Genomic DNA, 14649 nt, shown 5'->3' on the forward strand with positions numbered 1-14649 from the left:
GAAGTGTCTCACTTGAAAGAATTAATGGTAGGTTGACTTAAAAAAAAAACTAGCACCAAGACTCATAATATGGACCAAAAATACAATTTTAGGGAAAAGTTAGTCTGTAAGAATTCAAATGATTACATGAGTCCACCGCAGAATTTGTCAAAAAAAAAGCTCATCAACCTCTCTAAGCCTGAAGCGAATTGTCCTATAATTGGAGATTTTGCATTAGCAACTAGTAGAACTCCAGAAGTTGGTTCAAAATTATTGACGTTCTGTTTTGTAGTCGTTAATTATGTCTATAACAATTATGAATTATTTTCTGTATTTCTAAACATTTGATACATTCTTTTCGATATGTTTGCCAATTTAAATATATTTATATGCTGTAAGCACAATTTATAAAAAGTTGATATTTCATAAATTTGAAAAGAATGTCCCACCCTAATGTCTATATCACAAGTATATGTTTTTGTCCACACATTTTCATTACCAGTTTTAGATCACCACTTCTAAAGTGGTAATAAAATCTATAAGAGTTTGCAGATGAACTTGTGTATTGGGATGAAAACTTTCAAATTGCCAATAAATTAAAGAAAATGATATATGAAGCTCTAAGCATATAATAAGTTAAAAATAAAAATATTAAGCATTAATTACATCAACTGACGTATTATTATGTCATAAATTTCTAAGCAAAAGACTATTTAAAAAAATCTATGTATTGCAAATCTAAATATTGCATACAACAAAATTCTAAACCTAATTACCATTAACACTACTTGTTACCTTTAACTATTACCTCTGTTTTTTTTAGTTGCAACATTTGCTTTTTCACATTTGCTGATATGAATCCGGTTAGGGATCCTAGCTTAAGTTTTCACAAGCTTCACTCACTTATGATTGCTTAAGGGTTCTAAAACAAATTAAAGGCTTCACTCACCTTAAACCTATTTTAGGATGGATTTGAGAGTATTTTAATTAGCTTCACTCACTAATTATCCTAACTCTCTCTCAAATTAAGCTTCACTCACTTAACTTAAGGGTTTTGAGATTAAGTTCACTCCTTAACCACAAGAAGAAATTTTGGATTTAACCCTCCAAATTTTCAATAAGCATATAGCTCAATTTTCAACATTCCAATCTGATTTTTATTGATAACCCAAGTTACATATATATAGTACATAGATTAAAAGACTTACTACAAAATAAGCTAAGAGCCTGTTCTTTTCGGTATAAAACAGCTGGACTGGACTGGACTGGACTGGACTGAACTGAACTGAATTGAACTGAACTGAATTGAACTGAATTGAACTGATCTGAGCTGAACTGATCTGAACTAAACTGAACTGAATTGAACTGAACTGAATTGAACTAAAATGAATAGTGATATGTGAGAGTAAAAGTATTGTCAAGAGCTGAACTGAACTGATCTGAACTGATCTGAATTGAACTGAACTGAATTGATCTGAACTGAACTGAACTGATCTGAACTGAACTGAACTGAACTGAATTGAACTGAACCGAAAATAAGCTGGGGAGAACAGGCCCTAAGTCTAATACACTAGGAGATTAAACAAAGCCAAAATACTACAAAAATCCCCTAAGGCTGCCGTAGCTTCCTTCCTTGCTTCCCTTGGTTGTGAAGCTTCATTTAGAGGTCCAATGGGATCATTTCCTTCACTTGAAGACTCCTCCTTTCAAGAGAACTCATCATTGCTGCAGCACACCTACTTGGACATCTAACTTGGCACATCTTACATCCTAAACTAAGTACATACAACCGTAAAACATGTAACATGTTACAAAAACTGATTTTTGGAGCTAAGTAGCTAACTATTACAATTAGTGCAAGTAAAGCATGTTTAGGACTAAACTAACACTTAATTAAACATAAGCACCTCAAGCACACACCTCCCTAACTCCCTTGGGCAGCTGCTTGCTTCCTTACTTAGCTTCTCCTCCTTCCTTTGTTAAAATCAGTGAAACCACGTCTCAAAGGAAAGGCTGCTGTTACTTCGTTTCTTCATGAAATGTAACCAAATTTGGTAGGATTAAACTTCAAGATGTTAGCAATCCACCAAAAAAAGAATCTCTGGAAAATTCGTTGTAGATTGTTCACAATTACCAAAATGATTTCGCTGCGCCAGAATAACCAAGAGAACGTGAACATCTTCACTTCTATTCTACTTATTACAAAATGAAGCTCATACTCTAAATTAACTTACAATAATTATGATTAAGATGAATAAAATATAGATATCATTTTTAAACAAAATAACTGAAAGAAACAAAATGGGATGCGAATCCAATACGCATCATTTGCCGAGACGATTCTTTGAACATTAATATCTCTTATTGGGTGTAAGTAAAAATTATAAAAATTTGATATTTGGAGTTGTCGCATTGAGACGAATCTAACAAGACCCCACTTGACTATGTTTTTTCTTATATAATAATGCGAAATAGTTCATCAAAATTGGTTGATGAATAGTGTCACAAACCAAATGTTGCAACTAAAAAAATACGGAGGTAGTATTTATTAACACTATGTCCTTATCTTAGGGGAAGTACAACCCCACATGCGAAAGGATATGTACCCTGCATTGCACAGTGCAACTGCAGTCACATATTCACATGTAACATGTACCCCATTCGTAGAGGTACATCATGCGTGTTTATCAGCTGGAGCATTACTTTGAGTTGTCTGCTATAATTGCCTAATCATTTTTTGACCTTTTTGCGTACTGTAAAAAGGTAATAGAAGAGAAATCTAAAACTGCTTTAAACTTCTGACATACATACAGTAATACTCATACACTAGGATATGACCATTGATGTTGATTAGCTAATTATCCATAAAATTGTCACCATATAATTCTTCATTACATTTCAGAATGTAATATGCAGAAACATGACAAACATCCAAATTAAGTGCACAGTTTTTGCTGTCAAAAAAAAAAAAGTGCACAGTTTAAATTTGAAAAGAAAAACTTGTCATGAAAAAATAGTAGGAAACCAGGACAAAATAATGATGCAGTAATAATAAATACTGCATTTGGGAGTTTCTAGCTGAGTTTGAACTCAGACCACTGGATTTTTCAGATAGATCCAAGCTGGGCTAGTCCATTAATTTGATAATGTAGGACACTTCACACTAGGACCCATGCTGCTTGAGCCTAAGGTTGGTTGATTTCACATTCACACCGGAGTTTCTGCCTAGTAAATCATTATATGGAGGACTTATAGTTAGGCTATAGTTTCATTAACCAAATGAAAATCATGCTCTAACACCACGGGTGATTTCTAATACTAAGGGTGACAATGAGTCGGGCGAGCTCAATCTTAAGGTAGACATACACTTAACTTTAAGCGAAGTTGTGAGTTTTTCTAGCTCAATTTTAAGTACTCTCTCCGTCTTTTTTAAATTGTTATATTCCATTTGTGAGTACTATTCGCATGACAACTTTAACCTTCTTTAAGTAAATTAAAATATAGTGATGTGAAATCTTGTTTGATTTCTCTCAATGTGTACTTTTCCAAATATATACTAATTTTTATAATTTTCTCGTATACATTACTCAAGATATTAAGGTTTGAAATTGTGTCTCAAAACCGTGAAAAACATAATGTACCAACTAAAAAAGACCGAGGAGTACAAGTTATTAGGTTAAATCTCAATTTAACTATGAGAACTGTGACCAAAGACATAATCTTGTTGCTAATGACATCCATATTTTAGAGTTTTTGCAAGTTTTGATAGGTGTAAAATTTACAAGGATTGACTGCAAGTTACTTCATATTTACAAGATAGAAATTACAAGTACTAGAAAGTCAAAGCCTGCTCATCAACCTCTTGAGTTGAGTTTAGGTATGCTAGGACTAATGAAATTTTCAAGTGGATCATTCTCATACCTATTCAACTCGCTCTCTGATATTAAATAGAAGTAAGAGATAATTTCCTTCTTTATAAATATTTCATACGATTAGATTGGATGCCCAAGGTGAAACCCTGATACTTATGTATCCTTAAAGAATATGGAGAGATGAATATTGAGTTTGAGTATGTTAGAAACCCTATGTTGCTCGGACTCTTCATTTCACCTCAAGTACCCGTGTCGGATCCTCGACACTCGGAGGGACACTTGGACACTTGTTTTGGGCTAAAAAATAGAAAAAAATTCCAAAAATAGCCGAGTAGGACACTTGGACACGTATCTGTGTCGGACATGGGTACCCGAGTCTGAGCAACATAGTAGAAACCATATTTTGAAACATAACTTTCATTGCCAAAAGTGTAGTTAATAAAACACAGACTATCAGAAAATTACATCATGAAAGTCATTATCAAAATCCTATTTCAAAACATAAAATTAACAAAAACATACAAGTTCTTCACATCCTACCTAGTTAGTACTCCTTCAATAAGCTTCTTGTCTTTGAGGAACTGGAGTTTTGATCACTTGAAGAATCTGAACTACCTCTGACATCGAAGGCCTGCTCGAAGGAATTTGCGAAGTACAAACCAATGCCAATTTCAAAACAGGCAACACTTCCTCATCAGGGTACTCTCCTATACTTTGATCAACACACTCCAACACGTTCCCTTCTTCAAGCAACACCCTTACATGGTCGTTCAGTATCAGCACATTGTCCTCCCCATATTCTATAGGCCGTCTTCCTGTTACAATCTCAAGCGCCATAACTCCAAAACTATAAACATCACACTTCTCATTAACTCTCAAGCTCTGACATGCTAATTCAGGTGCAGCATATCCTGGTGCACCCTGAAATCTGTTCCCGGACATACTGTGATTATCAATCTTGGTAAGCAGCTTTGCTAATCCAAAGTCAGCAACCTTAGCATTATAATTTTCATCTAGTAAGATATTGCTCGGCTTCAAGTTATAATGTATGATTGGTGGAGTGCAAGAATGGTGTAAATGTGCGAGTCCTTTTGCTGTTCCGAGTAAGACTCTGAATCTTGTAGCCCAAGACAAAGGAGCCATGTTTAGTGGCCTTTCATGGAGCCTGAATTGAAGGCTTTCATTGTAAGCATAATCTGATACCAAGAGCTGTAATTGAGGAGTCCAATAGTATCCTCTAAGGGAAGCCACATTTAAGTGTCTTACCTTTCCTAAAGCTCTGACCTCCCTATCAAAGTCTTCAGGGTATTGAAGTATGTTGGACTTGTATAGCTTTTTTACTGCCACGATCCTCCCTTCCGCCCCTATAGAAGCCTTGTAGACCGTGCCAAAAACACCTCCTCCGATCTCAGAAGACTTGTTGATAAGAGATTCAGGATCTGCAAACAAATTCCCTGATGACCTTGTATCGAACAATACTAGCCTCCCTACAGAGGGTGTTCCTGAACGGGAAGAACTCGAGAAAATGCTTTCTAACGCGTTGTCAATAAATGCGAGTTTTCTTCTTGCAGAAGCGTTTAGTAGAGTAATGATTACCACCCCACATACAATTATTACAGCTGCTGATATCGCGATGATGGCTGAGATACTGAGGAACTTATGAGGCTCTAATCCTTTTGCTATCTGATTCCCTGCATCATTTCCATGCACTTGATTGGGATATGCATTGGGATCAAGGACTAATGGCTTCTGTACGTTCATCTTGCATGGACCTTTTAGTAAGGGTGAACAAAGTCCTAAGTTTCCTTGCAATGCACTTGCATCTAGGTTGGGAAATATTCCTCCAGGAGGAAGCCTACCAATGAGCTTGTTGTAGGAGACATTGACTGCAAGTAAATCTTGCAATGTACCTAGCTCCTTCGGCATCTCCCCACTAAGCTCGTTCGACTCTAGCCTCAGAATCTCAAGCCTCTTTAGCATCGAGATGGAGCTCGGGATTGCACCACTCAAACTATTATGAGACAAGCTCCTGTGAAATGGAAATAATTCATAACGCAATCACGATTAGTAAAGCTCAAAGAGAAAGGAAAGAAACATAAATTTTTTATTGGTGCAAAGTGCAAACATAAATTGTTATATTTGGTATAAACTATAAAGTATCTAGTGGTTTTGTTTCAAGTGTTTAATTTTGTGACTAGGTGTTATAATGTTATGTTTAGAGTACAGTAATTGTCACTCAATATAGACTTTATTTAGGGGGTAAAAATCTGTTGGAGACAGAAACCAGAAACTATAATATTGGTTTCAATAATCATGATAGTTTTCATGGAGGAAAACCTCAAACATAGAAACTCACAAATGAAACAAGAAAAGTGTACAAATTTTTATATGTGAAGTACGACATCAGTAGTAGATGGTGTGATATATGGTGAGTTAGTGATTAAGATTAACGGGGTTACTAATAATGCATATATGGGATAGTGCTAAGAATTACTAAGGTTGTAATAGAGTTGTTAATGCATATAATGGAGTTACTGATGAAGCATATATGGGGTTACTCATAATGCCGCACCATCATTTGTGCAAGCGACGCGTAACACAGTAGAAGTAACTAATTAGTAAAATAGTACTTACAATAAGTATAGTGATGAGCAATTGCCAATCTCCTGCGGAATAGGGCCAGTCAAGGCATTGTCATCCAACTGAAGGATAGACAAGCTGCTTGATGAATCACATAAATCACCAGGAATCAACCCATATAAAGCACTGTCCCTAATATCTAGGACTGTCAAATTCTGCAGATACCCAATTTCTGGGGGTATCCTAGAATGTAGGTTATTCCAAGACAAATTTAAGTACCTCAAGCTAGAAAAAAGTCCCATTTCTGGTGGGATTTCTCCTTTAAGATCATTCTTTGATAAATCCAACACAAGCAAGGACTCAAAGTCTCGACCAGAGGCCGGTGGGATCGAACCAGAGAACATGTTTTCTGACAAGTCTATCTTCTGTAAACCCATTGTAAACAGCCCTTCTGGGATGCTCCCATTCAAGAGGTTACCCTTAAGTTGTAGGGTTTTTAGCTCAGTGCAGTAAACTACTGAAGTGGGTAAGTTTCCAGTAATCTTGTTGTTTGACAAACTGAGAGATTGAAGTAATTTGAGGTCACCCATTGACATAGGTAAAACTCCTGTCAAACTATTCTTTGAGAAATCTAAATGTTGCAAATTGATCAAATTTCCAACCCACTGAGGAAATTCACCAGATAAGGTATTATGTGCTAAACTTAGGAAAACTAGAGACTTCAGTGTACCAAATGTTGTGGGAATTTCTCCAGTAAAATAATTATTGCTTAGATCAAGTTTAAGCAAATGAGGACAAAGACCAATATCAAATGGTATAGAACCTGATAATTGATTACCTTGCAAATGTAATTCTTTGAGATTATGCAAGGTATAAATACCAGTAGGAAAATTACCAGAGAGGAAATTGTTAGAAAAGTCTAACAATCTAAGCCTATTTAAAGCAAAAATCCCACTATTTTGTGCAAATGGATTACCAGAAAAATGATTGTTTGAGAGATTTAAACCAGTTAGAACACTACACTTAGAGAGTGAACTAGGAATTGGACCTTCAAATGAGTTTCCTGATAAAGAAAGGTAGTTTAAAGACTGAAAAGTTTGGAAAATGTCATCAGGTAATGGACCAGATAACACATTCTGTGTTAGATCAAGATATCTTAGAGAAGAACCTAGATTGGAAAATGAAGTTGGAATTTGCCCAGTAAATTTGTTAAAACTAAGATCAAGTGTGTGAAGTTTAGGAAGTTGGGCTAATTCTGGACTTATTTCACCAGTGAGGTTGTTTTTTGCTAGTGACAGTACCTTAAGTTCTTGCAACTTCTGCAGCCCTTTCCCTAGCCTGCCTGAAAGGCCTAGCCCTGTGAGGGAAAGCCCAATAACCCGGCCTGTCGACGGGTTGCATTGAATGTACTTCCAAGAGCAAGATGATCCATCATCCTCAGTCCATGAGCTTAATGCTGGTGGATCATGGAGGTCTGACTTGAAGACTATTAGGCCCAAAACGTCGTCGTTCAGACCGACTGCTGAGTCCTCATTGGCTGCCTGGGAGCCTCTCATGGTAGTAGAGCATGCTACCAGTAGAAGGCACACAAGACATTGCAGAGTTCCCATTTTTGCCAGTTTTTTTGTGCAGTATTATGATATACTATTTTGGTGCCTAAAGTTATGTAAACATAGCTCTAAGACACTAAAAAATCATATGAACTGGAGTTAAAGAGTATATACCCAAAAAAGGTGAAACCTTTTGCCTAAAAAGGATAAGTGGGTATGAATTTTTGGTGGGTTTTGCAGGGAAAAGAAAAGGAAGAAATGCAGATACAGCAGAGGAGATTGAATGAAATCTATAAGAGAATGTTTTAACAATTATGGTGCAAAAGCTTCAAGCCTGTAAGGGGTGTTAAGACAGGGACAAGTCAAGTAATTGGTCCAAAAAATGCATGTGATATCACCAGAAGATAAATTATTACACTATATAATGCTTCAAAATGTTTTCATCCTCTTGTTTAGGGTATCCTATCTGTGCATTTTTGTCTGTTCTTAAGGTTGCTTCCTCTTTTTTTTTTTTGAATTATAGTTCAAAAATGTATGACATTTGGAATCTTTTGGCTGTTTAGTAGTTACTGCTGGTAATTGACTAAAAATTGAGGATAGTAAAATTGTGGGGTTAAATTTAGTTTTTGGCAGAGGCTTGATTACCTAGGAGGACTAATAGTTAACAACAACCAGTTGGGCAGTTGATGTGAAGTCCTAGGAAGGCCAAATTGTGGAGGTCAGCTAGTTAAAATCTCTAAAAATTCTGTTTAGCCAATTTAAAATAGGTACAAGTATGTAGATGATTATAATGTGCTTGCTCTTTCCATGACCATGAACATATTGGTAATTTTACCAAGGATGTCTTGGACTAGTGGTTAAGATTGAGGTGTTGTGAGCGATAGATCACATGTTCGAATCGTTCCCTCCCCTTCTTCGTACTGCCTTCGTGGCTCATATGGAAAAAAAAAACATATTGGTAATTTTGATCAGTAAGGTATGCTAGTTATTTTCTTGTTATGTCCATAAGTGTTATTGTATCGAAAATTAGCCCTTAGGCCTACCGCATATATGTATGAATATGTGGGAGTTGATAAATCTATAAGATAACTCTCAAACCTATAGGTAAAGGACAATCCTACTAATGTAATGTTTAGCGATTTTACTATTCAAATAGGGAGTTTGTCTTGTAAGAGACCGCCTACTTTTAAATTACAATTAGGCAATGCTAAGCCCAATATTAAAGCCCAATAGTGACTAGGTTAATTTATTTCGGTTACTAGTTTAATCCATTTAGTTACTAGGTCTACTTTTATATTAAAATTAGACCGTCTCTTTTAATTATGTTTGTCAAATAGGTTAGAGAACGTAATTTCCTCTACTTGTTATGAAAAAGAGTTTTTGTTTGTTTCCTAATTCTCTTTCTAAAATATTCTCTAAAATTTCTTGGATGGATTCTCTTTCTAAGATGATTTTGTATATTTTAGATATCATTTAAAATTTCCATAAATGATACATCTAATAGCATTACGTGGCTCTTCATTCTTAAAATAAAACAAAAAAAGAAAAGCCAATGCATTAATAGTTTGTGCATGAAATTTTTACTCTACTACAAGTACAATTTTTAAATGAAACAAAAATCATTAACTTGTGGCGTTTATTTTTGAGTGAAATTTAGACAAAACTATCGTTACCTCAATATAAATAGGTCCCTCATTAATGCATACTAAGGTGGTAATGCTTTGAGATTCTTACACAAAAATATCTCTAATACAAATATGTAGATATCATAGTAATATATAACTCTAAAATTTTAGAATGTGAGAATTATCTATAACAACACGTCTTGCATGAATGCGTCTCTGTCATTTAGAATGAGTGAAATGAGATCATGTTCAGTTTATAGGTAAGACTATTAGTTTATATGCTTAAACTAATAGATATTTAGGGTTAATATGATATGTTCGACTTAAACAAATATATTTTGTTTAACCCGTGTGGAACATATATGTTCCATGTTATATACTGATAGATGCCAAGCTTTGACTAATACTAGTATTTCCGTATGTGGGCCCGGGCGTTATTTTGGGTTGGTATTGTGTTCGAACTTGATATGTATTTTTTTCCATTCCCACTAAAATATATTAAGGAAACCTCAACATTTAAAAGATACAAATATAATAATATGGACAACTAAAGCATGGCTAAAAGTTGGTTGAGATGATAATTGTGTAATGTTATAATAGCAAGAAGTCACAGGTTCAAATCTTGTTGCAAGCTAATTTTACTTTTGTTAATCGACATAGCTTAAACTATTCACTATATTCAAAAAGTGGTGTGTTCTCTTCTTCATATTGAACTTGAATAGTTGCCTAATTGAGGTTTAAGTGGTGGAGTAGTGGTATCGCTTCCCATCTGTTATCCCTGAGGTATAGGGATTAAACCTCATAGGACTCATTTGAGTAATTTATCATATCCCCTCTCAAGTGAGTTCCCTTCATCTTACCAAAAGAAAAAAAAGCCTAACTTTAAATTAAATTAGATGGTCTCTTATAAGACCGACTCTTTCTGCACACAGGTCACAATTTTTTTGTTTCCATCTCTTTGCTTTCTTATATTCCATAGTCTCCATCAATATCTTACTCATTTTAGAATAAATGATGTATGGTAGTATTAAATGGTAAAGCACTAAAACTCCTATAATACACAGAAGTTTACATATTATAGATTTGTACATGAGACGATGTTACAATATACTTTATCCGTTCCTTTTATATTACAATAATTACTATTTTGGGTAGTTTACATCTATTGCAACAATTCCGATTTTGGTATAAAAAACAATTTTAATTGACAATATTACCCTTACTTTATCTTATTAAAACCATCATCAATTACTCACTTTGCTTTATAAAATTGCTTTTATTTTCTAAGGATGATTTCTCTCTTACTCTAGTTAAGTAAAGAGTTATTTTTATGCTAAACTACTCATTTGTTCCAAATCCTTAAAAATTGTATCCAAACATATTGTTCTAATAGAAAAAAAACGGAGGTCGTATTAGTTTGGCTAAATTTTAATCGGATTGGGTCACCTTAAGTTTTTACTATTTATAACCTTCAATTTTTGCGGTTTTTGGGACATTTTTGGACTTCTCCGGGCCTGATCATATTTTCTCCCGAAAAATTTCTAGAAAAGTCGACGTGACTTGTGACGTTGCGCTAGTGCTTGGCATCATTTGTGTTGCCTCGAAAAGCCTCTAAACATCCCATTTGTTCATTTCTCATGAAACCCAAAATTACCTCGTAATGAACGTAAAGACACCCATATATTTGTTCCAAACCACATGAATCCTTTCCGATCATCTCCCATTTCCCTAGGAGACATCTTGTGGCGTTCGGAGCTCGGGCCCCGGGAAAGTCCGAAAGCGTGTATAATAACCTTCAATTTTGGTTGTTTTTGGGGCATTTTTAGACTTCTTCGGGCCTGGTCATATTTTCTCTCTGAAACAGTCCTAGGAGTGTCGAAATGACTTGTGACTTTGCGCGTTGCTTGATACCATTTGCATTATCTTGAAAAGCCTTTGAACAATCCATTTGTTCATTTCTCGTGAAACCCAAAATTGCCTCGAAATGAACGTAAAGGCATCCATATATTCGTTCCAAGTCCCATGACTACTTTCCAGTGACCTCCCATGGCCGTAGGAGGCAACCTGTGGCATTTGGGGCTTGGGCCCCGGAAAAGTTTGAAAGCGTGTATTATAACCTTCAATTTTGACCGTTTTTGTGATATTTTTCGACTTCTCCGGACCTGGTAAATTTTTTTCCCGAAACATTACTAGGAGTGCCGACGTAACTTGAAACGTTGCGCGGGTACTTGACACCATTTGTATTGCCTCGAAAAGCCTCTAACACCCCATTTGTTCGTTTCTCGTGAAACCCAAATTGCCTCGAAATGAATGTAAAGACATTTTACATCCACATATTCATTCCAAGTCATATGACTCCTTTCTAATGACCTCCCATGTCCCTAGGAGGAAGCGTGTGGCTTTCGGAGCTTGGACCCCGAAAAAGTCAGAAAGCGTGTATTATAGCTTTCAATTTTGACTGTTTTTGGGACATGTTTGGACTTTTTCGGACCTGGTCATATTTTCTCCCGAAACGTTCCTAGGAAGGCCGACGTGACTTGTAACATTGCGCGGGTTCTTGGCACCATTTGTGTTGCCTCGAAAAGCCTCTAAATACCCCATTTGTTCGTTTCTCGTGAAACCTAAAATTGCCTCGAAATGAACGTAAATGCATCCATATATTCATTCCAAGCCGCATGACTTTTTCCAATGACCTCCCATGGTGCTAGAAGGCACCCCGTGGCGTTCGGAGCTCGGACCCCGTCAAATTCCGAAAGCGTGTATTATAACCTTCGATTTTGACCGTTTTTGTGACATTTTTGGACTTCTCCGGACCTGGTAAAATTTTCTCCCGAAACATTACTAGGAGTGCCGACGTGACTTGAAAAGTTGCGCGGGTGCTTGGCACCATTTGCATTGCCTCGAAAAGCCTCTAACACCCCATTTGTTCGTTTATCGTCAAACCCAAAATTGCCTTGAAATGAACGTAAGAGCATCCACATATTTGCTCCAACCCACATGACTCATTTCCAATGACCTCCCATGTCGCTAAGAGGCATCCCATGGCGTCCGTAGCTCGATCCTCGGGAAAGTCTGAAAGCGTGTATTATAACCTTCAATTTTGGTTGTTTTTGGGACATTGTTGGACTTCTACGGGCCTGGTCATATTATTTTCTCCCCAGACGTTCCTAGAAAAGTCGACGTGACTTATAGCGTTGTGAGGTTACTTGGTACCATTTGCGTTGCCTGGAAAATCCTCTAAACACCCCCATATGTTCATTTCTCGTGAAACCCAAAATTGTCATGAAATGAAGATAAAGGCATCCACATATTCGTTCCAAGACACATTACTCCTTCCCAATGATCTCCCATGTCCCTAGGAGGCATCCCGTGGCGTTCGGAGCTTGGACCCCGAGAAAGTTCGAAAACGTGTATAATAACCTTCAATTTTGATTGTTTTTGGACATTTTTGGACTTCTCCGAGACTGGTCCTATTTTCTCCCGAAACATTCCTAGGAGTGCCGACATGATTTTTACGTTGCGCGTGTGCTTGGCACCATTTGCATTGCCTCGAAAAGTCTCTGAACACCCCATTTGTTCATTTCTCGTGAAACCCAAAATTGCGTCGAAATGAACGTAAAGGCATCCATATATTCATTTCTCGTAATGACTCCTTTCCAATGACCTTCCATGGCCGTAGGAGGCATCTCGTAGCGTTCGGAGCTCGAACCCCGGGAAAGTCCTAAAGCGTGTATTATAACCTTCAAGTTTGGTTGTTTTTGGGACATTTTTTTTTTTACTTCTTCAAGCCTGGTCGTATTTTCTCCCGAAACATTCCTAGGAGTGCCGACGTGACTTGTAACGTTTCACGGGTGCTTCGCACCATTAGTGTTGCCTAGAAAAGCCTTTATACACCTCAATTGTTAATTTCTCGTGAAACCTAAAACTGCCTCGAAATTAACGTAAAAGCATCCACATATTCGTTCCAAGCCACATGACTCCTTTCTAATGACCTCCCATGCCTCTAGGAGTCATCTCGTGGCGTTCGGTATTCGGGCCCCAAGAAAGCCCGAAAGCGTGTATTATATAACCTTCAATTTTGGCTGTTTTTGGAACATTTTTTGACTTCTCCGGGCCTGGTCATATTTTCTCTCGAAATATTCCTAGGAGTGCCTAAGTGACTTGTAACGTTGCACGGATGCTTGGCACAATTTGCATTGCCTCGAAAAGTCTCTAAACACCCCATTTGTTTATTTCTCGTGAAACCGAAAACTGCCTCGAAATGAACGTAAAGGCATCCACATATTCGTTCCAAGCCACATGACTCCTTTCTAATGACTTCCCAGGTCCCTAAGAGGCATTCTGTGGCGTTTGGAGCTGTGGCCCCGGAGAAGTCTGAAAGCGTGTATTATAAGCTTTAATATTGGCTGTTTTTGGGACATTTTTGGACTTCTCGGGGAAAGGTGATATTTTCTTGAAACATTTCTAGGAAAGTCGACGTGCCTTGTAATGTTGCGTGGTATTTCGCACCATTTGCATTGTCTCGAAAAGTCTTTGAACGCCGCATTTGTTCATTTCTACTGAAACCCAAAATTACCTCAAAATGAATGTAAATGCATTCATATATTTGTTCCAAGCCACTTGACTCCTTTCCATTGACATCCCATGTCCCTAGAAGGCACCCCGTGCCTTCCGGATCTCGGGCCACGGAAAGTATGAAAGTGTGTATTTATAACCTTCAATTTTGGCTGTTTTTGCACCCCGTGCCGTTCGGATCTCGGGCCACCGAAAGTATGAAAACGTGTATTATAACCTTCAATTTTGACTGTTTTTGGGACATTTTTGGACTTCTCCGGACCTGGTCATATTTTCTCCCGAAACATTCCTAGGAAAGCCGATGTAACTTGTAACATTCCGCGGATGCTTGGCACATTTATGTTGCCTCGAAAAAGTCTCTGAACACCCCATTTGTTCATTTCTCGTGAAATCCAAAATTTAGGATTAAATAACTATTGTTGCATAGAAATCTGTTGTAGTTTTGTTTATTACCGGCAAAAGATGTAT

At 36.9% G+C, this 14649-nt stretch overlaps 1 protein-coding gene across 1 annotated transcript; it reads right to left on the minus strand.

Moving 5' to 3' along the window:
• Positions 1–4252: 4252 nt before the first annotated feature.
• LOC104889690 (probably inactive leucine-rich repeat receptor-like protein kinase At3g28040) lies at positions 4253–8374 on the minus strand. Its single transcript, XM_010674970.4, has 2 exons — positions 6486–8374; positions 4253–5880 (listed from the first exon to the last, which is right to left on the minus strand). The coding sequence occupies exons 1-2, from the start codon at positions 8039–8041 to the stop codon at positions 4407–4409; spliced, it is 3030 nt and encodes a 1009-aa protein (XP_010673272.2). The 5' UTR covers positions 8042–8374; the 3' UTR covers positions 4253–4406.
• Between the last annotated feature and the right edge of the window lie 6275 nt (positions 8375–14649).

The sequence above is a fragment of the Beta vulgaris genome, chromosome 3, assembly GCF_026745355.1.
Source record: "Beta vulgaris subsp. vulgaris cultivar EL10 chromosome 3, EL10.2, whole genome shotgun sequence".
Classification (NCBI taxonomy): domain Eukaryota; kingdom Viridiplantae; phylum Streptophyta; class Magnoliopsida; order Caryophyllales; family Amaranthaceae; genus Beta; species Beta vulgaris.